Source organism: Oncorhynchus keta, unplaced genomic scaffold, assembly GCF_023373465.1.
Source record: "Oncorhynchus keta strain PuntledgeMale-10-30-2019 unplaced genomic scaffold, Oket_V2 Un_contig_20236_pilon_pilon, whole genome shotgun sequence".
Classification (NCBI taxonomy): domain Eukaryota; kingdom Metazoa; phylum Chordata; class Actinopteri; order Salmoniformes; family Salmonidae; genus Oncorhynchus; species Oncorhynchus keta.
Window position 1 is genome coordinate 54,425 of NW_026281891.1, and position 24,174 is coordinate 78,598.

At 42.1% G+C, this 24,174-nt stretch overlaps 2 protein-coding genes and 1 long non-coding RNA gene across 3 annotated transcripts; 2 read left to right on the top strand and 1 right to left on the bottom strand.

The window, feature by feature from the left end:
- Nucleotides 1-884: 884 nt before the first annotated feature.
- On the top strand, nucleotides 885-21,162 carry LOC127920677 (microfibril-associated glycoprotein 4-like). The gene is made up of 6 exons (XM_052504744.1): nucleotides 885-1,002; nucleotides 1,267-1,335; nucleotides 12,355-12,546; nucleotides 12,946-13,042; nucleotides 13,197-13,364; nucleotides 20,612-21,162. The coding sequence occupies exons 2-6, from the start codon at nucleotides 1,333-1,335 to the stop codon at nucleotides 20,860-20,862; spliced, it is 711 nt and encodes a 236-aa protein (XP_052360704.1). The 5' UTR covers nucleotides 885-1,002; nucleotides 1,267-1,332; the 3' UTR covers nucleotides 20,863-21,162.
- Nucleotides 6,761-7,321, top strand: LOC127920680 (uncharacterized). The gene is made up of 3 exons (XR_008106910.1): nucleotides 6,761-6,865; nucleotides 6,904-7,035; nucleotides 7,111-7,321. It is a non-coding gene; the product is annotated as an uncharacterized LOC127920680 (long non-coding RNA).
- On the bottom strand, nucleotides 20,974-23,937 carry LOC127920676 (testis-specific H1 histone-like). Its single transcript, XM_052504743.1, has 7 exons — nucleotides 23,927-23,937; nucleotides 22,495-22,878; nucleotides 22,207-22,447; nucleotides 22,088-22,159; nucleotides 21,780-21,851; nucleotides 21,162-21,305; nucleotides 20,974-20,997 (listed from the first exon to the last, which is right to left on the bottom strand). Exons 1-7 carry the CDS (start codon nucleotides 23,935-23,937, stop codon nucleotides 20,974-20,976), a joined length of 948 nt encoding a protein of 315 aa, XP_052360703.1.
- Between the last annotated feature and the right edge of the window lie 237 nt (nucleotides 23,938-24,174).

Here is a 24,174-nt window from a genome sequence, read left to right on the forward strand (position 1 = left end):
GATAGATCATGGGCCTGTCCCTATCGATAGATCATGGGCCTGTCCTATCGATAGATCATGGGCCTGTCCTATCAATAGATCATGGGCCTGTCCTATCGATAGATCATGGGCCTGTCCTATCGATAGATCATGGGCCTGTCCTATCGATAGATCATGGGCCTGTCCTATCGATAGATCATGGGCCTGTCCTATCGATAGATCATGGGCCTGTCCTATCAATAGATAATGGGCCTGTCCTATCAATAGATCATGGGCCTGTCGATAGATCATGGGCCTGTCTATCGATAGATCATGGGCCTGTCCTATCGATAGATCATGGGCCTGTCCTATCAATAGATCATGGGCCTGTCCTATCAATAGATCACTAGAAGATGCATATTGTTCATTCTAGGAGAGGTCTCGAATGAGTTTTCTGCTAGCGAATTAAAACTTTTAAATTAAAAGTAGCCAGCTGAAAATAGGTATGTTACCGGCTATTTGGCCGAAATCCGGCGCTTAGAGAAACACAGGAAAACACAGGGAAAGTACTGAGTGTTGCAACATGCTCTGGGCTGTCTTTATAAAAGTACTAAGTGTTGTGTGGGTCTTTACCAGAGAAAGTACTGAGTGTTGCAACATGCTCTGGGTTGTCTTTATAAAGAGGTGTGGGACCAGAGAAAGTACTGAGTGTTGCAACATGCTCTGGGTTGTCTTTATAAAGAGGTGTGGGACCAGAGAAAGTACTGAGTGTTGCAACATGCTCTGGGTTGTCTTTATAAAGAGGTGTGGGCCAGAGAAAGTACTGAGTGTTGCAACATGCTCTGGGTTGTCTTTATAAAAGAGGTGTGGGGCCAGAGAAAGTACTGAGTGTTGCAACATGCTCTGGGTTGTCTTTATAAAGAGGCGTGGGCCAGAGAAAGTACTGAGTGTTGCAACATGCTCTGGGCTGTCTTTATAAAAGAGGTGTGCATCTTAGTGGGGACAAACAGCTCATGAAGACACTGACATCTGCTACTGATACAGGTGAGCTCATGCATGTCTCTCACTATTCTTAACTGATCACACATCATTTCAAATAAAACAATTGGGAAGGGAGGTTTTCCTGGTGCCTAATGTAACATTGTCCGATCTGTTCAGTCATCATAGGACCTAACTAGAATCCTGCTTGTTAACACAGTCAAATGTCAATAGTCATAGTGAGACAGAGTGACTGTGTAAGTGTTAGTATTTCACCAACAGCTGGAGACCTGAACAATACTGTAGTAAATGAGCTCCCTTTTCTTACAGGGCGTCCATTCAACATACTATTCTGAAGTTTCCTTCAAAGGCAAACAGACATCTATCACAACAACGATGGTATGTATTAATAAACCACAGCATTATTAGAATGATCAGAAAACAGCATTCAGAGATACTAACGAGAATATAGGACATGTGTCTCTAATGAAAAGCCCATTCTGGTGGGAAGCTGCTATAGACCACCAAGTGCTAACAGTCAGTATCTGGATAATATGTGTGAAATGCTTGATAATGTTTGTGATATCAACAGAGAAGTATATTTTCTGGGGGATTTAAATATTGACGGTCTTTCATCAGGCTGCCCACTCAGGAAAAAACTTCAAACTGGAACCAGTGCCTGTAACCTGGTTCAGGTTATCAGTCAACCTACCAGGGTATTTACAAACAACACAGGAATTAAATCACCAACATGTATTGGTCGCATCTTTACTAATGCTGCAGAGATTTGTTTGAAAGCAGTATAGAAATCCATAGGATGTAGTGATCACAATATAACAGCCATATCTAGGAAAACTAACGTTCCAACTGGGTCTAATATAGTGTATAAGAGGACAGGCTGGGCCTAATATAGTGTATAAGAGGACAGGCTGGGTCTAATATAGTGTATAAGAGGACAGGCTGGGCCTAATATAGTGTATAAGAGGACAGGCTGGGCCTAATATAGTGTATAAGAGGACAGGCTGGGCCTAATATAGTGTATAAGAGGACAGGCTGGGCCTAATATAGTGTATAAGAGGACAGGCTGGACCTAATATAGTGTATAAGAGGGGTCAGGCTGGGCCTAATATAGTGTATAAGAGGGTCAGGCTGGGCCTAATATAGTGTATAAGAGGACAGGCTGGGCCTAATATAGTGTATAAGAGGACAGGCTGGGCCTAATATAGTGTATAAGAGGACAGGCTGGGCCTAATATAGTGTATAAGAGGACAGGCTGGGCCTAATATAGTGTATAAGAGGTCAGGCTGGGCCTAATATAGTGTATAAGAGGACAGGCTGGGCTAATATAGTGTATAAGAGGACAGGCTGGGCCTAATATAGTGTATAGAGAGGTCAGGCTGGGCCTAATATAGTGTATAAGAGGACAGGCTGGGCCTAATATAGTGTGTATAAGAGGACAGGCTGGGCCTAATATAGTGTATAAGAGGACAGGCTGGGCCTAATATAGTGTATAAGAGGACAGGCTGGGCCTAATATAGTGTATAAGAGGACAGGCTGGGCCTAATATAGTGTATAAGAGGACAGGCTGGGCTAATATAGTAAAGAGGACAGGCTGGGCCTAATATAGTGTATAAGAGGACAGGCTGGGCCTAATATAGTGTATAAGAGGACAGGCTGGGCTAATATAGTGTATAAGAGGACAGGCTGGGCCTAATATAGTGTATAAGAGGACAGGCTGGGCCTAATATAGTGTATAAGAGGACAGGCTGGGCCTAATATAGTGTATAAGAGGACAGGCTGGGCCTAATATAGTGTATAAGAGGACAGGCTGGGCCTAATATAGTGTATAAGAGGACAGGCTGGGCCTAATATAGTGTATAAGAGGACAGGCTGGGCCTAATATAGTGTATAAGAGGACAGGCTGGGCCTAATATAGTGTATAAGAGGACAGGCTGGGCCTAATATAGTGTATAAGAGGACAGGCTGGGCCTAATATAGTGTATAAAGGAGGCTGGGACATGCTGGGCCTAATATAGTGTATAAGAGGACATGCTGGGCCTAATATAGTGTATAAGAGGACAGGCTGGGCCTAATATAGTGTATAAGAGGACAGGCTGGGCCTATTATAGTGTATAAGAGGACAGGCTGGGCCTAATATAGTGTATAAGAGGACAGGCTGGGCCTAATATAGTGTATAAGAGGACAGGCTGGGCTAATATAGTGTATAAGAGGACATGCTAATATAGTGTATAAGAGGGGCCTAATATAAGAGGACATGCTGGGCCTAATATGTATAAGAGGACAGGCTGACATGCTGGGCCTAATATGCCATAGTGTATAAGAGGACAGGCTGGGCCTAATATAGTGTATAAGAGGACATGCTGGGCTGGGCTAATATAGTGTATAAGAGGACAGGCTGGGCCTAATATAGTGTATAAGAGGACAGCACTTCGCTCTGCAGGTTGTATAACTTTTTTCATTACATTTCATTATAGTGTGATTTGTCTAATCTTAGCAATTCTTCTTAGGCTACATAGCCGTCCTTGTATCAGAGATATTGCATAATATCGTATTTGTATAAGAGCCTTCACTGATCGCCCAGGAGGCTAACGCTAGCTAACGCACACAGATTAGCATCACTGTAGTGCTATTCACTCAACTGTACGAGGACAGGCTGTTAGCTAGCTACATAATCTTAGCCATTCTTCTTAGCTAGCTACATAGGTCCTTGTATCAGAGATAATTGCATAATTATAGTGATTGCCGCCCCTAACGTAGGACAGGCTGGGCTAATATAGCTGTATAAGATTACATGCTGTAGGCTATTCACTCAATATAGACTTGATTAGTTCAGTGTTAGCTAGCTACATAGCTGCTTTGGGCCAAGATAATTGTGTAGTTTAGTGTGTGTAGCCTTGGGTGCCCTAATATAGTGTATAAGAGGACAGGCTGAGGTTATAGTGCTAGCCAGGACTGCTGGGCCTCGTATAGTTTATAAGAGGACAGGCGTAATATAGTGTACAGGACACTGGGCTATAGTGTATAAGAGGATTTCCATGCTGGGCCTAATATAGTGTATAAGAGGACAGGCTAGGGCCTAATATTAGGACACTACTGGGCGACTTGATTAGTGTATAAGAGGACATAGCCTACTGGTACTGTATCATTTTAATATAGTCAATAGAGAGGTCTTTCTGAACATTGGGCGTGTAGTCCACTTGTCATTCCAATTTCCTTGAGCGTAGCCTTTTCTGTAGCCTGTAATATGTGTCTGTCTATCCCTGTTCTCTCCTCTTTGCAAGACCATACAAACGCTCCACACCGCGTGGGACCACCTAATCTGGTGGTAGCGCCGACCCACGTGGACAGGTCTGGTAGCCTCTGGAACTGCCGATCTGCGGCCAACAAGGCAGGTTCATCTCAGCCTATGCCTCCTCCAGTCCCTTGACTTCTTGGCACTGACGGAAACATGGATCCCACAGATAACACTGTATACTGCTCTCTCCTCGTCCGCCCACGTGTTCTCGCACACCCGAGGCTTCTGGTCAGCCTGGCAGGATCCTCATCTCTAGTGGTATACCCATCTGTCTATTGGATTCCATGCTGTCACAGTTACCAGCCCTTTCAAGCTTAACATCCTTATCATTTATCGCCCTCCAGGTTCCCTGGGAGTTCATCAATAGCTTGATGCCTTGATAAGCTCCTTTCCTGAGACTCACCTCTCACAGTTCTGGGCGACTTTAATCCCCCGTCTACCTTTGACTCATTCCTCTCTGAGGACTCTCCTCTGGGCCTAATCTCACCTTCCCCCCTACTCACAGAGGACAATAGGCTTGACCTCATCTTTACTAGATGCTGTTCTTCCACTAACCTCATTGCAACTCCCTTCCAAGGCTCCGACCACTAATCCTTTTCCCTCTCGCTCTCATACACTTCCCACACTGTCCCAGGCTGGGCCTAATATAGCTCTCTCTCCCCTACTCTCTCCTCTTCCATATCAGACTTTCTCCAACCTATCTCCCTGATTCTGCCTCCTCAACCCTCCTCTCCTCCCTTACTGCATCCTTTGACTCTCTATGTCCCCTATCCTCCAGGCCGGCTCAGGCTGGGCCTAATATAGTATAGCTCAGAGGACAGGCTGGGCCCTAACTGTATGCCCGGACCTGGCATCCTTTCAGTTTTCCTCCACCCCTCTGTCTCTGGGCCTACCATATAGCATCTGTATAAGAGGAGTCAGGCTGGGCCTAATCCCCCTCCTCCCTCTCTGCAGATGTATAACCATTTTGAAAAGAAGGTCGATGACATCCGATCCTCGTTTGCTCAGAGGGGCTGGTTCTGCTCAATACCCTATGTGACTCTTTCTCCCCTCTATCCAGATGAGCGTCAGGCTGGGCCTAATAATATCCCCTCCTCTCTTCTCCAGACCATTTGGAGACCTTCTAATACCTCACCTCGCTCATCAACTCATCCCTGAGGCTGGGCTAATATAGTCTTCAAAGAGCGAGAGGCTGGGCCTAATATAGTGTATAAGACCAGTATCCCTTCTCTCTTTTCTCTCCAAAACTCTTGAGCAGGCTGGGCTCTAATCTCTCTCAGAATGTATATCAGTCAGGGAGTCATTCAACTGAGTTCTCTTCTCTGTATCACGGAGGCGCTGGGCCTAATCCTCTGCTCTCATCCTTCTAGAGGACGGCTGCCTTGATACTGGAACCATCAGATATAGTGTATAAGTTGGGCACAGGCTGGGCCCTAATATGCGTGTGCCTGACAGAGGCTCCTACCAGGTGGCGTGGGGAGTCTGTCTCCTCATAGCTCTCACCACTGGTGTCCCCCAGGCTCTGGGCCCTCTCTTAATACACCAAGTCACTTGGCTCTGTATAACCCTCACAGGTCTCTCCTATCATTGCTATGCAGACGACACACAATTAATTTCCCCCTTCTGATGACCAGGTGGGAATCGCAGGCTGGGCAGACATATAGTGTGGATACGGATCACCACCTCAGGCTGAACCTCAGCAAGACGGGCTCCTCTTCCTCCCGGGTAAGGACTGCCCATTCCATGGCCATCACGGTTGACAACTATAGTGTATCCCCAGAGCGGAACCAGGCGTGGGCCTAATATGGCGTGTATAAGAGGTTCCAGGTTGAGCCTACAACATAGTGTATAAGAGGACAGGCTGGGCTAATCCAGGCACTTGTCATCTCCGTCTTGATTAAATAATAGGACTGGTCTGTGGTGTGTGAGGAACAGCCAGACGCTGCTGGTATAAGAGGACCAGGCTGGGCCTGTGGTGTGTATGAGGAGGACCAGGCTGGGACTGGTGTGTAATCATATAGTGTATAGCAGGACCAGGCTGGGCCTGCTGTGGTATTATTATTATTATTATTGAGGTGCCAGATGCTGCTGATATAGTGTATAAGAGGAGCAGGCAGATGCTGCTGGTCTAATATAGTGTAAAGAGGACAGGCTGGGCCCTAATATAGTGTATAAGAGGACAGGCTGGGCCCTAATATAGTGTAATGAGGTCAGGCTGGGCCTAACCAGATAAGAGGACAGGCTGGGCCTAATATAGTGTATGCTATTGATGTAAACCAGGTGCTGCTGGTCTGTGGTGTGTAATGGGAGCAACCAGATGCTGCTGGTCTGTGGTGTGTAATGAGCAGCCAGATGCTGCTGGTCTGATGGTCTGTGTAATGAGGAGCAACCAGATGCTGCTGGTCTGTGGTGTGTAATGAGGAGCAACCAGACGCTGCTGGTCTGTGGTGTGTAATGTGAGGGAGCACCAGATGGCTGATGGTCTGTAATGAGGAGCAGATGCTGCTGGTCTGTGGTGTGTAATGAGGAGCAACCAGATGCTGCTGGTCTGTGGTGTGTAATGAGGAGCAACCAGATGCTGCTGGTCTGTGGTGTGTAATGAGGAGCAACCAGGTGCTGCTGGTCTGTGGTGTGTAATGAGGAGCAACCAGATGCTGCTGGTCTGTGGTGTGTAATGAGGAGCAACCAGATGCTGCTGGTCTGTGGTGTGTAATGAGGAGCAACCAGATGCTGCTGGTCTGTGGTGTGTAATGAGGAGCAACCAGACGCTGCTGGTCTGTGGTGTGTAATGAGGAGCAACCAGATGCTGATGGTCTGTAATGAGGAGCAACCAGATGCTGCTGGTCTGTGGTAATGAGGTGTAATGAGGAGCAACCAGATGCTGCTGGTCTGTGGTGTGTAATGAGGAGCAACCAGATGCTGCTGGTCTGTGGTGTGTAATGAGGAGCAACCAGATGCTGCTGGTCTGTGGTGTGTAATGAGGAGCAACCAGATGCTGCTGGTCTGTGGTGTGTAATGAGGAGCAACCAGATGCTGCTGGTCTGTGGTGTGTAATGAGGAGCAACCAGATGCTGCTGGTCTGTGGTGTGTAATGAGGAGCAACCAGATGCTGGTCTGGCTGTAATGAGGAGCAACCAGATGCTGCTGGTCTGTAATGAGGAGCAACCAGATGCTGCTGGTCTGTGGTGTGTAATGAGGAGCAACCAGATGCTGCTGGTCTGTGGTGTGTAATGAGGAGCAACCAGATGCTGCTGGTCTGTGGTGTGTAATGAGGAGCAACCAGATGCTGCTGGTCTGTGGTGTGTAATGAGGAGCAACCAGATGCTGCTGGTCTGTGGTGTGTAATGAGGAGCAACCAGATGCTGCTGGTCTGTGGTGTGTAATGAGGAGCAACCAGACGCTGCTGGTCTGTGGTGTGTAATGAGGAGCAACCAGATGCTGCTGGTCTGTGTGTGTAATGAGGAGCAACCAGATGCTGCTGGTCTGTGTGTGTAATGAGGGAGCAACCAGACGCTGCTGGTCTGTGGGTGTAATGAGGAGCAACCAGATGCTGCTGGTCTGTGGTGTGTAATGAGCAACCAGGCTGCTGGTCTGTGGTGTGTAATGAGGAGCAACCAGATGCTGCTGGTCTGTGGTGTGTAATGAGGAGCAACCAGACGCTGCTGGTCTGTGGTGTGTAATGAGGAGCAACCAGATGCTGCTGGTCTGTGGTGTGTAATGAGGGAGCACCAGATGCTGCTGGTCTGTGGTGTGTAATGAGGAGCAACCAGATGCTGCTGGTCTGTGGTGTGTAATGAGGAGCAAACAGACGCTGCTGGTCTGTGGTGAGTAATGAGGAGCAACCAGATACTGCTGGTCTGTGGTGTGTAATGAGGAGCAACCAGATGCTGCTGGTCTGTGTGTGTAATGAGGAGCAACCAGACGCTGCTGGTCTGTGGTGTGTAATGAGGAGCAACCAGACACTGCTGGTCTGTGGTGTGTAATGAGGAGCAACCAGACACTGCTGGTCTGTGGTGTGTAATGAGGAGCAACCAGACGCTGCTGGTCTGTGGTGTGTAATGAGGAGCAACCAGATGCTGCTGGTCTGTGGTGTGTAATGAGGAGCAACCAGATGCTGCACTTGACACATTTATGAAACTACGTATTCCAGTTACTAATAAGCACCCATTCAGAAAATGACTGTAAAAACTGTTAAATCCCCATGGATTGATGAGGAATTGAAAAATTGTTTGGTTGAGAGGATGAGGCAAAATGTATGGCAATTAAGTCTGGCAATCAGCCTGTTACCAACACTTAGTAAACTTCTGGAAGAAATTGTGTTTGACCAGATACAATGCTATTTCACAGTAAACAGCATGCTTATAGAGAAGGACACTCAACAAGCACAGCATTTTCACAAATGACTGATGATTAGCTGAGAGAAATTGATGATGAAATGATTGTGGGGGCTGTCTTGTTAGACTTCATTGCAGCTTTTGACATTATCGAAAAATTATGTGTTATGGTTTTACACCCCTGCTATAATGTGGATAAAGAGTTACCTGTCGAATAGAACACAGAGGGTGTTCTTTAATGGCCTCTAAAACATAATCCTGGTAGAATCAGGAATTCCCCAGGGTAGCTGTCTAGGCCCTTTACTTTTTCAATCTTTACTAATGACATGCTACTACTGGCTTTGAGTAAAGCCAGTGTGTCTATGTATGCGGATGACTCAAAACTATACACGTCAGCTACTACAGCGACTGAAATGACTGCCACACTTAACAAAGAGCTGCAGTTTCAGTTTCAGAATGGGTGGCAAGGAATAAGTCAGGCCTAAATATTTCTAAAACTAAAAGTATTGTATTTGGAACAAAACACTCACTAAACCCTAAACCTCAACTAAATCTTGTAATAAATCATGTGGAAATTGAGATGACTAAACTGCTTGGAGTAACACTAGATTGTAAACTGTCATGGTCAAAACATATAGGTGCAGTAGTAGCTAAGATGGAGAGAAGTCTGTCTATAATCAAGCGCTGCTCTGCCTTCATAACAACACTATCAACAAGGCAGGTCTTACAGGCCCTAGTTTCTACCTTCATAACAACACTATCAACAAGGCAGGTGCTACAGGCCCTAGTTTCTACCTTCTTAACAACACTATCAACAAGGCAGGTGCTACAGGCCCTAGTTTCTACCTTCTTAACAGCACTATCAACAAGGCAGGTCCTACAGGCCCTAGTTTCTACCTTCTTAACAGCACTATCAACAAGGCAGGTCCTACAGGCCCTAGTTTCTACCTTCTTAACAACACTATCAACAAGGCAGGTCCTACAGGCCATAGTTTCTACCTTCTTAACAACACTATCAACAAGGCAGGTCCTACAGGCCCTAGTTTCTACCTTCTTAACAACACTATCAACAAGGCAGGTCCTACAGGCCCTGGTTTCTACCTTCTTAACAGCACTATCAACAAGGCAGGTGCCACAGGCCTTAGTTTCTACCTTCTCAGAACAGCACTATCAACAAGGCAGGATGTACAGGCTAATTTAATAATTGCTTAACAACACTGGCTGAACAGTGGAGGCAGGTCCTACAGGCCCTATTTTAATTTATAAGCTATTGACACTAAATCAACAAGGTCTGTCTAAACTACAGGCCACAGCTCTACACCTTCTATACCCCACAAGCATGACACCAGCAGGTCTCTTCACAGTCCCCAAGTTCCAGAACAGACTACAACAGTACTACAAGAGCCATGACTACATGGCCCTAGTTTCTACAGTTCTACACAGAGCCATGACTACATGGAACTCTATTCAACACAGGGTTTCTACTTCTTAACAACACTAGGCAGGTCCTACAGTACTACATAGAGCCATGACTACTATAGGTGATCCTACATAGAGCCCTAGCTACATTCTCTATTCCACACTACTACAAGGCCATGACTACAGAACTCTATTCCACAGTACTACATAGAGCCATGACTACATGGAACTCTATTCCACAGTACTACATAGAGCCATGACTACATGGAACTCTATTCCACAGTACTACATAGAGCCATTTCTACATGGAACTCTATTCACAGTACAACATAGAGCCATGACTACATGGAACTCTATTCTACAGTACTAACAGAGCCATGACTACATGGAACTCTAGGCCACAGTACTACATAGAGCCATGACTAACATGGAACTCTATTCCACAAGACATAGGTCCTACATGGAACTAGTTTCCACAGTACTTCATAGAGCCATGACTACATGGAACTCTATTCCACTACATAGGCCATGGTTTTACATGGTACTCTATTCCACAGTACGACATACAGCCATGACCACATGGAACTCTATTCCACAGTACTACACAGAGCCATGACTACATGGAACTCTATTCCACAGTGACATAGAGCCATGACTACATGGAACTCTATTTTACAGTACTACATAGAGACATGACTACATGGAACTCTATTCCACAGTACTACATAGAGCCATGACTACATGGAACTCTATTCCACAGTACTACATAGAGCCATTCACATGGAACTCTATTCCACAGTACTACATAGAGCCATGAGGAACTCTATTCGCACAGTACTACATAGAGCCATGACTACATGGAACTCTATTCCACACTACAGAGCCATGAACATGGAACTCTATTCCACAGTACTACATAGAGCCATGACTACATGGAACTCTATTCCACAGTACTACATAGAGCCATGACTACATGGAACTCTATTCCACAGTACTACATAGAGCCATGACTACATGGAACTCTATTCCACAGTACTACATAGAGCCATGACTACATGGAACTCTATTCCACAGTACTACATAGAGCCATGACTACATGGAACTCTATTCCACAGTACTACATAGAGCCATGACTACATGGAACTCTATTCCACATCAGGTAACTGATGCAGCCATGACTACATGGAACTCTATTCCATCAGTACTACATGCAGCCATGACTACATGGAACTCTATTCCATCAGTACTACATAGAGCCATGACTACATGGAACTCTATTCCACAGTCAGGTAACTATGCAGCCATGACTATATGGAACTCTATTCACATCAGGTAACTACATGCAGCCATGACTACATGGAACTCTATTCCACATCAGTACTACATAGAGCCATGACTATATGGAACTCTATTCCACAGTACTAACATAGAGCCATGACTACATGGAACTCTATTCCACAGTACTACATGAGCCATGACTATATGGAACTCTATTCCATCAGGTAACTGATAGCAGCCATGACTACATGGAACTCTATTCCACAGTAACTACATGAGCCATGACTATATGGAACTCTATTCCACATCAGTAACTGATAGCAGCCATGACTACATGGAACTCTATTCACAGTATCAGGCCATGACTATATGGAACTCTATTCCACAGTAACTGATAGAGCCATGACTACATGGAACTCTATTCCACATCAGGTAACTGATGCAGCCATGACTATATGGAACTCTATTCCACATACTACATGATGCAGCCATGACTACATGGAACTCTATTCCACAGGTAACATGAGCCATGACTATAGAACTCTATTCCACAGTAAAAAACAGCCATGACTACATGGAACTCAAACCACAAACTACATAGAGCCATGACTATATGGAACACACACACATAGACATGACTACATGGAACATTCCACATCAGGTAACTGACAGTAGAATTAGATTTTAAAACACACTGGAACACAAACACAAACACACACACACACACACACACACACACACACACACACACACACACACACACACACACACACACACACACACACACACACACACACACACACGATATCATTTTCACTACACCAACACATGGATTTAGTACTGTAGATATGTGGTAGTGGTGGAGTAGGGGCCTGAGGGCACACAGTGTGTTGTGAAATCTGTGAATGTATTGTAATGTTTTTAAAACTGTATAAACTGCCTTATTTTGCTGGACCCCAGGAAGAGTAGCTGCTGCTTTGGCATAATAAATGTATCCATAATAACTACAAATGAACCAACACTAGACAGTTTTTGTGTTAAACTGCTGTATCCATCTACCCTGTGCTGCAGTCCATCTTGCTGCTGGCTCTACTGGCTCCCGTGATGGCGCAGTCCTCCCTGCATCCAGTGGACTGTGATGAGGTCTATAGATCAGGTTCTGGACAAAACGGGGTCTACACCATCTACCCTGCAGGACCTACCTCACCTGTCCAGGTCTTCTGTGACATGGGGTTGGAAAGTGCATATCGAGGAAAGTGGACGGTAAGTTTCAATGTGTGGTATTGAAATACACTTAAAGACTAAATTACCATGAACAATCTAATCTGTTTATCAAACTCTCTCTCTCCTAATCTGTTAATTAAACTCTCTCTTAATCTGTTAATTAAATAATCTCTCTCTCTCTTAATCTGTTAATTAAACAATCTCTCTCTCTCTTAACCTGTCAATTAAATAATCTCTCTCTCTCTCTTAATCTGTTAATTAAACAATCTCTCTCTCTCTTAATCTGTCAATTAAATAATCTCTCTCTCTCTCCTAATCTGTTAATTAAACAATCTCTCTCTCTCTTAATCTGTCAATTAAATAATCTCTCTCTCTTAATCTGTTTATCAAACAATCTCTCTCTTAATCTGTCAATGAAACAATCTCTCTCTAAATCAGCTGATTCAGAGGCGACAGGATGGATCAGTGAACTTCTACAGGAAGTGGGATCAATACAAGAGTGGTTTTGGGAGCGCAGCTGGAGAGTACTGGCTGGGTAGGAACTGGTTTAACTTCTAGCCAACAGAACGTTCTCCTCCTAGAACCTTGTTCTACCACTGACTTCATCCGGTTTGTCCTAGTTCATTCAAGGCCATTTGTCATTGTATTCAGACAACACAATGAACTGCTATATTGATCTCATTCTCCAGGGCTGGAGACAATGCATCTCATGACTATGAAAGGAACCTATGAGCTGAGGGTGGACATGGAGGACTTTGAGGGGAATAAGGTCTATGCTCAGTACTCTTCCTTCTCCGTTGGACCAGAGGCTGAAGGATACCTGCTAACACTGGGCTCATTCAAAGATGGAGGAGCAGGTGGGTGACAATTTATATTGTCCAAGAAAAAATAACCCAAGAATTAAAGTCTAATAAAATAGTCCAAGAATATACTGTAGTACCAGAATATAGTCCATTAATATACTGTAGTGCCATAATATAGTCCATTAATATACTGTAGTACCAGAATATAGTCCATTAATATACTGTAGTACCAGAATATAGTCCATTAATATACTGTAGTACCATAATATAGTCCAAGAATATACTGTAGTACCAGAATATAGTCCATTAATATACTGTAGTACCATAATATAGTCCAATAATATACTGTAGAACCAGAATATAGTCCATTAATATACTGTAGTACCATAATATAGTCCAATAATATACTGTAGAACCAGAATATAGAACCAGAATATACTGTAGTACCAGAATATAGTCCAATAATATACTGTAGAACCAGAATATACTAGTAGTACCAGAATATAGTCCAATAATATACTGTAGTACCATAATATAGTCCAATAATATACTGTACTACCAGAATATAGTCCATTAATATACTGTAGTACCATAATATAGTCCAATAATATACTGTAGTACCAGAATATAGTCCAATAATATACTGTAGTACCAGAATATAGTCCATTAATATATTGTAGTACCATAATATAGTCCAATAATATACTGTAGAACCAGAATATAGTCCATTAATATACTGTAGTACCATAATATAGTCCAATAATATACTGTAGAACCAGAATATAGAACCAGAATATACTGTAGTACCAGAATATAGTCCAATAATATACTGTAGAACCAGAATATACTTTAGTACCAGAATATAGTCCAATAATATACTGTAGAACCAGAATATACTGTAGTACCAGAATATAGAACCAGAATATACTGTAGTACCAGAATATAGTCCAATAATATACTGTAGTACCAGAATATAGTCCAATAATATTGCACCTGAATATAGACCAAGAATATAGTACCAGAATATAGTCCAAGAGAATAGTACAAGAATATAGCACTAGAATATAGTCCAAGGGTATAGTACAAAAATATAGAACCAGAATATAGTACCAGAGTATAGTACCAGAGTATAGTGCCAGAGTATAGTACCATAATATAGCACTAGAATATAGTCCAAGGGTATAGTACTAAAATATAGTACCAGAATATAGTACCAGAGTATAGTACCATAATATAGCACTAGAATATAGTCCAAGGGTATAGTACAAAAATATAGAACCAGAATATAGTACCAGAGTATAGTACCATAATATAGCACTAGAATATAGTACCAGAGTATAGTACCATAATATAGCACTAGAATATAGTACCAGAGTATAGTACCATAATATAGCACTAGAATATAGTCCAAGAGGACAGTACCAGAATATAGTACCAATATAGTACCAGAGTATAGTACCAGAGTATAGTAGCATAATATAGCACTAGTACCATTTTATTTATTTATTTATTTATTTCACCTTTATTTAACTAGGTAGGCAAGTTGAGAACAAGTTCTCATTTACAATTGCGACCTGACCAAGATAAAGCAAAGCAGTTCGACAGATACAACGACACAGAGTTACACATGGAGTAAAACAAACATACAGTCAATAATACAGTATAAACAAGTCTATATACAATGTGAGCAAATGAGGTGAGAAGGGAGGTAAAGGCAAAAAAGGCCATGGTGGCAAAGTAAATACAATATAGCAAGTAAAACACTGGAATGGTAGTTTTGCAATGGAAGAATGTGCAAAGTAGAAATAAAAATAATGGGGTGCAAAGGAGCAAAATAAATAAATAAATTAAATACAGTTGGGAAAGAGGTAGTTGTTTGGGCTAAATTATAGGTGGGCTATGTACAGGTGCAGTAATCTGTGAGCTGCTCTGACAGTTGGTGCTTAAAGCTAGTGAGGGAGATAAGTGTTTCCATAATATAATAATATTATTAATAATTAATAACCATAATATAGTATCATACTATAAAATTGGAATATAGTCCATGAGTATAGTACCATAATATAGCACTGGAATATATTACCAGAGGATATAGTACCAGAGTATAGTGGCATAATATAGCACTAGGATATAGTACCAGAGTATAGTACCAGAATATAGCACTAGAATATAGTACCAGAATATAGTACCAGAATATAGTACCATAATATAGTCCATGAGCATAGCACTAGAACATAGTACAAGAGTATAGTAACAGAATATAGTACCAGAGGAAATTACAAGGAAAATAGTGCAAGAAAATCTGTCAACAAGGGTTCATTACTAGGGATGTACGATATATCGGTGAACATATCGGAACCGCCGATATTAACTAAAAATGACAACATCAGTAGCGGCCTGATGTCTAGTTTAACGCTGATGTGCAAAACAGATGTCAGAGCTGACGTGCAAACCTATATAACGTAGGTACATGACGTAATGACGCCGCGTAAAATGTCGCGCTACACGTGCAACACAGCATTCCTAACCTCGCCCACAATGTCTGCTGTGTGGATCGAGCAGACAACAAGTCCAGCAGTCATTTGGAAGGATAACAACATTTCAGAGAGACGACTCAAAGATAATGGAATTCATTGCCCTTGACAATCAACCGTCCTTTGTAGTGGGTGACGTTGGCTTTCGCCGACTGGTCGAGCACCGGTACAAACTACCAAGTAGGCGCTATTTTTCAGATGTTGCCCAACCGAAGTTGGTATTAGCTAGGTTGCCACTTGTTGTTTGCCTATTAAATTTTTCAGATGTTGCCCGAAATTACACAGTAATAGCGTCACTGCTATTAGCTTCACAACATACTATGGAACTATGGGGGTGGCACAGGGTTCAATTCTCGGGCCGACTCTTTTCTCTGTATATATCAATGATGTTGCTCTTGCTGCGGGCGATTCCCTGATCCACCTCTACGCAGACGACACCATTCTGTATACTTCTGGCCCTTCCTTGGACACTGTGCTATCTAACCTCCAAACGAGCTTCAATGCCATACAACACTCCTTTTGTGGCCTCCAACTGCTCTTAAACGCTAGTAAAATCAAATGCATGCTTTTATATAATATAATATATAATAATAATAATAATTTTCAACCGATCGCTGCCTGCACCCGCATGCCCGACTAGCATCACCACCCTGGATGGTTCCAACCTTGAATATGTGGACATCTATAAGTACCTAGGTGTCTGGCTAGACTGCAAACTCTCCTTCCAGACTCATATCAAACATCTCCAATCTAAAAATCAAATCTAGAGTCGGCTTTCATTTCGCAACAAAGCCTCCTTCACTCACGCCGCCAAACTTAACCTAGTAAAACTGACTATCCTACCGATCCTCGACTTCGGCGATGTCATCTACAAAATGGCTTCCAACACTCTACTCAGCAAACTGGATGCAGTTTATCACAGTGCCATCCGTTTTGTTACTAAAGCACCTTATACCACCCACCACTGCGACCTGTATGCTCTAGTCGGCTGGCCCTCACTACATATTCGTCGCCAGACCCACTGGCTCCAGGTCATCTACAAGTCCATGCTAGGTAAAGCTCCGCATTATCTCAGTTCACTGGTCATGATGGCAACACCCACCCATAGCACGCGCTCCAGCAGGTGTATCTCACTGATCATCCCTAAAGCCAACACCTCATTTGGCCGCCTTCCCTTCCAGTACTCTGCTGCCTGTGACTGGAACGAATTGCAAAAATCGCTGAAGTTGGAGACTTTATCTCCCTCACCAACTTTAAACATCTGCTATCTGAGCAGCTAACTGATCGCTGCAGCTGTACATAGTCCATCGGTAAAATAGACCACCCAATTTACCTACCTCATCCCCATACTGTTTTTATTTATTTACTTTTCTGCTCTTTTGCACACCAGTATCTCTACCTGCACATGACCATCTGATCATGCATCACTCCAGTGTTAATCTGCAAAATTGTAATTATTCGCCTACCTCCTCATGCCTTTTGCACACAATGTATATAGACACTTTTGTCTTCTTTTTTTCTACTGTGTTATTGACTTGTTTATTGTTTACTCCATGTGTAACTCTGTGTTGTTGTCTGTTCACACTACTATGCTTTATCTTGGCCAGGTCGCAATTGTAAATGAGAACTTGTTCTCAACTTGCCTACCTGGTTAAATAAAGGTGAAAAAAAATACAACCAGCCTGAAAACAATGACCAGTAGAAACTGCAGTCATTTTCATTATTCTTGGCAATGATTTAGGAATCCTTGTGAGTTAGTATTAGCAAGGTAGCCACTTGTTGTTTGCCTAATGAAATGGAACTTCAGTTCATGAAAATAAATAGCTAGCCAGATACTTAACCCCGTCTCCCAAAGCTAACGTTATAAGCAGCCAGCTAGCTTCATCTGGCTAGTGAGGCTCGACCGGACCGGGATATGTGTTGTGAAGCTAGCCACAATAAGGATTAGGCACAATAGTGGAATTTGTGGTTTGCTTTCAAAATAAAAGTCTGTTGTTGACAGTGATGCAAATGAATACAAATAGTAGAATTATGCCATACTTGTATTTTGAAGGCTAACCGCAAAGTCCACTATTGTGGTTAATCCTTATTGTGGCTAGCTTCACATAGATGGGTCCGATGAATAATACAATTAAGATCTGTCTTACAAATTAGGGTTATTTTAGATGATGACACCTAGCTATATAGTTAGCTAGCTAATTAAAGCTACTGAAATAGATGTTTGCTAGCGAACTATAGCTACTGAAACAGATGTCAGCTAGCTAACTATAGCTACTTAAATAGATGTTAGCTAGCTAACTATAGCTACTGAAATAGATGTTAGGTAGCAAAATATAGCTACTGAAATAGATGTTAGCTTGCTAACTATAGCTACTTAAATAGATGTTAGCTAGCGAACTATAGCTACTGAAATAGATGTTAGCTAGCTAACTATAGCTACTGAAATAGATGTTAGCTAGCTAACTATAGCTACTTAAATAGATGTTAACTAGCGAACTATAGCTACTGAAATAGATGTTAGCTAGCTAACTATAGCTACTGAAATAGATGTTAGCTAGCTAACTATAGCTACTGAAATAGATGTTAGCTAGCTAACTATAGCTACGTAAATAGATGTTAACTAGCGAACTATAGCTACTGAAATAGATGTTAGCTAGCTAACTATAGCTACTTAAATAGATGTTAACTAGCGAACTATGTCTACTTAAATAGATGTTAACTAGCTTAACTATAGCTACTGAAACAGATGTTAGCTAGCTAACTATAGCTACTTAAATATATGTTAGCTAGCTAACTATAGCTACTGAAATAGATGTTAGCTAGCGAACTATAGCTACTTAAATAGATGTTAACTAGTGAACTATAGCTACTGAAATAGATGTTAGGTAGTGAACTATAGCTACTTAAATAGATGTTAACTAGTGAACTATAGCTACTGAAATAGATGTTAGGTATCGAACTATAGCTACTTAAATAGATGTTAACTAGCGAACTATAGCTACTGAAATAGATGTTAGCTAGCTAACTATAGCTACTTAAATAGATGTTAACTAGCTAACTATAGCTACTGAAATAGATGTTAGCTAGCGAACTATAGCTACTTAAATAGATGTTAACTAGCTAACTATAGCTACTGAAATAGATGTTAGCTAGCTAACTATAGCTACTTAAATAGATGTTAACTAGCTAACTATAGCTACTGAAATAGATGTTAGCTAGCGAACTATAGCTACTTAAATAGATGTTAACTAGTGAACTATAGCTACTGAAATATATGTTAGGTAGTGAACTATAGCTACTTAAATAGATGTTAACTAGTGAACTATAGCTACTGAAATAGATGTTACTAGCGAACTATAGCTTAAATAGATGTTAACTAGTGAACTATAGCTACTGAAATAGATGTTAGGTTAACTATAGCTACTTAAATAGATGTTAACTAGTGAACTATAGCTACTGAAATAGATGTTAGGTAGCAACTATAGCTACTTAAATAGATGTTAACTAGCGAACTATAGCTACTGAAATAGATGTTAGCTAGCTAACTATAGCTACTTAAATAGATGTTAACTAGCTAACTATAGCTACTGAAATAGATGTTAGCTAGCGAACTATAGCTACTTAAATAGATGTTAACTAGCGAACTATAGCTACTGAAATAGATGTTAACTAGCTAACTATAGCTACTTAAATAGATGTTAACTAGCGAACTATGTCTACTGAAATAGATGTTAGCTAGCTAACTATAGCTACTGAAATAGATGTTAGCTAGCTAACTATAGCTACTGAAATAGATGTTAGCTAGCTAACTATAGCTACTGAAATAGATGTTAGCTAGCTAACTATAGCTACTGAAATAGATGTTAGCTAGCTAACTATGTCTACTGAAACAGATTATGTCGTGTTTTTGGGGAAGAATATTGTTTGCATCCATCAACTAGCTAGCTTTTTTATGACCAGGACTGTGAGAGACAACTTTACCAGCATCATAGCATACGTATTGATGAATCTTTGTAACATGAAATACGAGTGATAGTGTAATCAATATGAGTGATGTGTAATAACTATGTAAAAAAAAATATGAACACCTTAAATTATTATGTGACATGCAGTCATATTCAGGTCCTGATTGGTCAACAAGCTTAATTGACACGTCAAATTGTGTTAAATAGTATATATTTTGACGCGCACAGACCCAAACGGCGTTCCATAGAAATCCTGGTTGAGAATAAAACGACTGAACAATGAAACAGCACAGCAAGTAAGTGAAAGAAATAGGTTGTGATGATGTTTTTCTGGTAATGGGGACATAACTTTTTGGTCAGTGTGGTGTTTGTGTGTAACCTTTATTTAACTAGGCAAGTCCGTTAAGAACAAATTCTTATTTACAATGACGGCCTTCCCCGGCCAAACCCGGACGATGCTGGGACAATTGTGCTCCGCCCTACGGGACTCTCAATCACGGCCGGATGTGATACAGCCTGGATTCGAACCAGGGACTGTAGTGACGCCTCTTGCACTGAGATGCAGGGCCTTAGACAGCTGCGTCCATGTGTGTGTGTTAACTCTTTAACTGAATGCTTCAAAGGCTGTAAACATGTTTTATATCAGTTATCTGCATCGGTATCAGGGTTTTTTTGGGGCAAGGAACATATTGGTATCGGCCAGACATGTGATATCGGTGCATCACTAGTTCATACCTAAAGCTGGTGGAAGTATTATCATGAAGTTACCTAGAGTCCTTATTTATCTCCTCTGTTTCCTCAGGAGATTCTCTGGGTTTTCACAATGGTCACAAATTTACAACGTCAGATAAAGACCAGGACCTTGCCGACTCCAACTGTGCCCGGGTGTACTACGGAGGATTTTGGTACACCAACTGCCATGCTACTAACCCCAATGGGATATATGCATGGGGCGAGTCTACCTTTGGTATTGGCATCAACTGGAATTCATGGAAAGGCTATACATACTCCCTGAAAGCCATCACCATGAAGATCAGACCAGCCCCTCAATAATTTCTAACACAATTGTAAAATCTGATTTTTCAATAACAATTATTGCCATACAAACATTTCCAGCACATGTACATATTCCATTTATAAGGGAGAGGGGGGGGGGTTCTTTTTTTAAAGTAGGGTTTGTGTTTGGGTCTTCAGAGATTAGAAGGTGCAGCAGGATACAGAAGATCTCAGATCTACTCTGAAGTGCAGTGTTGCCATAGCAACAGAACCCTGACTGCAGTGGGGATTATATGACTCTGACCCATCATTTAACTATCTCTGTCTCTTACCTTAACACACTGTCTGTCTCTTACCCTAACACACTGTCTGTCTCTTACCCTAACACACTGTCTGTCTCTTACCCTAACACACTGTCTGTCTCTTACCCTAACACACTGTCTGTCTCTTACCCTAACACACTGTCTGTCTCTTACCCTAACACACTGTCTGTCTCTTACCTTAACACACTGCCTGTCTGTCTCTTACCCTAACACTGTCACTGTAACACACTGTCTGTCTCTTACCTTAACACACTGTCTGTCTCTTACCCTAACACACTGTCTGTCTCTTTACCCTAACACACTGTCTGTCTCTTACCCTAACACACTGTCTGTCTCTTACCCTAACACACTGTCTGTCTCTTAGTTTAACACACTGTCTGTCTCTTACCCTAACACACTGTCTGTCTCTTACCTTAACACACTGTCTGTCTCTTACCCTAACACACTGTCTGTCTCTTACCCTAACACACTGTCTGTCTCTTACCCTAACACACTGTCTGTCTCTACCCTAACACACTGTCTGTCTCTTACCCTAACACACTGTCTGTCTCTTACCTTAACACACTGTCTGTCTCTTACCCTAACACACTGTCTGTCTCTTACCCTAACACACTGTCTGTCTCTTACCTTAACACACTGTCTGTCTCTTACCTTAACACACTGTCTGTCTCTTACCCTAACACACTGTCTGTCTCTTACCTTAACACACTGTCTGTCTCTTACCTGTCTCTTAACACACTGTCTGTCTCTTACCCTAACACACTGTCTGTCTCTTACCTACCCTAACACACTGTCTGTCTCTTACCCTAACACACTGTCTGTCTCTTACCCTAACACACTGTCTGTCTCTTACCCTAACACACTGTCTGTCTCTTACCCTAACACACTGTCTGTCTAACTTACTGTCTGTCCCTAACACACTGTCTGTCTCTTACCCTAACACACTGTCTGTCTCTTACCCTAACACACTGTCTGTCTCTTACCTTAACACACTGTCTGTCTCTTACCTTAACACACTGTCTGTCTCTTACCTTAACACACTGTCTGTCTCTTACCCTAACACACTGTCTGTCTTTACCCTAACACACTGTCTGTCTCTTACCCTAACACACTGTCTGTCTCTTACCTTAACACACTGTCTGTCTCTTACCTTAACACACTGTCTGTCTCTTACCTTAACACACTGTCTGTCTCTTACCTTAACACACTGTCTGTCTCTTACCCTAACACACTGTCTGTCTCTTACCTTAACACACTGTCTGTCTCTTACCTTAACACACTGTCTGTCTCTTACCCTAACACACTGTCTGTCTCTTACCCTAACACACTGTCTGTCTCTTACCTTAACACACTGTCTGTCTCTTACCTAACACACTGTCTGTCTCTTACCCTAACACACTGTCTGTCTCTTACCTTAACACACTGTCTGTCTCTTACCCTAACACACTGTCTGTCTCTTACCTTAACACACTGTCTGTCTCTTACCCTAACACACTGTCTGTCTCTTACCTTAACACACTGTCTGTCTCTTACCCTAACACACTGTCTGTCTCTTACCCTAACACACTGTCTGTCTCTTACCTTAACACACTGTCTGTCTCTTACCCTAACACACTGTCTGTCTCTTACCCTAACACACTGTCTGTCTCTTACCCTAACACACTGTCTGTCTCTTACCCTAACACACTGTCTGTTATGATCACCAACACTTGAAATAAAGACAGATACTGTACCTGCAAAATGATGAATTCTCCCGCAGTTTTATTGTGCAATGTTTAGAACCAATGGTCTTTGTTGCCATGCTAAAAAAACACATCACTTTAAGCTCCATATTGAAATAGCATCAGTTTATTATCTATGTGACTTTAGAATAGTTACATGTGTGTAATGACTTCAGCCAACCATGTTGAATTGAGTTTGTGGGTCAGACGGTGAAGTGATTCCAATAATGAGGGTAGACCTATTGAGTGGCTTAAAGAAATACACATCACAACATCAGGTCAATTGAGTGAGAAATGCCTCTTGTATGTGTGTAGATCTTTGTTTTGGTCTCACTGTTTGATGCATTGTCATCTACTTCTACATGTGTCACATACAAACCTATTACTACCTGTCAGGGCAAGGAGATTGAGGTTGTAACCTCATATAAATATATTGGATACTACCTGTCAGGGCAAGGAGACTGAGGTTGTAACCTCATATAAATATCTTGGAATTTTAATTGATGATGGCCTCTCTTTTAAATTGTATATTCAACAACTTACAAAAAAATTGAAGCTGAAGTTGGGATTTTATTTTCGGAATAAGGCCTGTTTTCTTTTGAAGCCAGAAGGAGGCTAGTATTAGCTACATATTTCTAGACTATGGGGATATTTTATATAACGCTCAGAGCGCCCACTTGACGCTCTGGCTGATGATTTGTTTACCTCTGGATAACGTTAGCTAGCTAGCTAACAGCTAACGTTAGCTAGTGAGCCAGTCAGCTAACGTTAGCTAGCTAGCTAACAGTACACTTTAACTTGATAATAAACCACTTTCTGTAAAATTTCTGTCAAATTTAGAAACGTGTAATATCTGAAAATGTAGCTAGCTAATGCTAGACTATCTTACCCGTATACATCATCATGTATGATGGACGCATCTCCCTGTCAGGGATGCCATTACCACGGTTGCCCTTAGTTTGAAGATGTAATCCAGAGACAGGTGTTTTCTCCATCTCTTTAGCTATCATACTCTAATTAACAGGATTTCAAAACGGGCAGCCTCCAGAAATGGAGGAAAACTGCCTCCCTGCGGACCTGGCATCCATTTCACTAAAAAAGCCTCTCTACATTTTCCTCAACTCTGTCCTGCTCAAAAGCCACTTTCTCCATTCTAGACCAAGCATCTGCCTCTAACCCTAGGATGCTCTTTGCCACCTTCTTATCTCCCTCCTGAATCCTCCCCCCTCCTCCCCTCTCTGCAGATTTTTCTGTCAACCATTTTGAAAAGAAGGCTCGACGACATCCGATCCTCGTTTGTATTTACAAACGATACATGCTGGTTC

Bases quoted from the DNA above. Each gene is read 5' to 3' on its own strand.
- LOC127920677 (XM_052504744.1), top strand. The intron at 12,547-12,945 runs GTAAGTTTCAAT...TCTCTAAATCAG, and splicing joins CATATCGAGGAAAGTGGACG to CTGATTCAGAGGCGACAGGA. The intron at 13,043-13,196 runs GTAGGAACTGGT...CTCATTCTCCAG, and splicing joins AGCTGGAGAGTACTGGCTGG to GGCTGGAGACAATGCATCTC.
- LOC127920676 (XM_052504743.1), bottom strand. The intron at 21,852-22,087 runs GTAAGAGACAGA...GTTAAGAGACAG, and splicing joins GAGACAGACAGTGTGTTAGG to GTAAGAGACAGACAGTGTGT. The intron at 21,306-21,779 runs GTAAGAGACAGA...CAGTGTGTTAAG, and splicing joins GAGACAGACAGTGTGTTAAG to GTAAGAGACAGACAGTGTGT.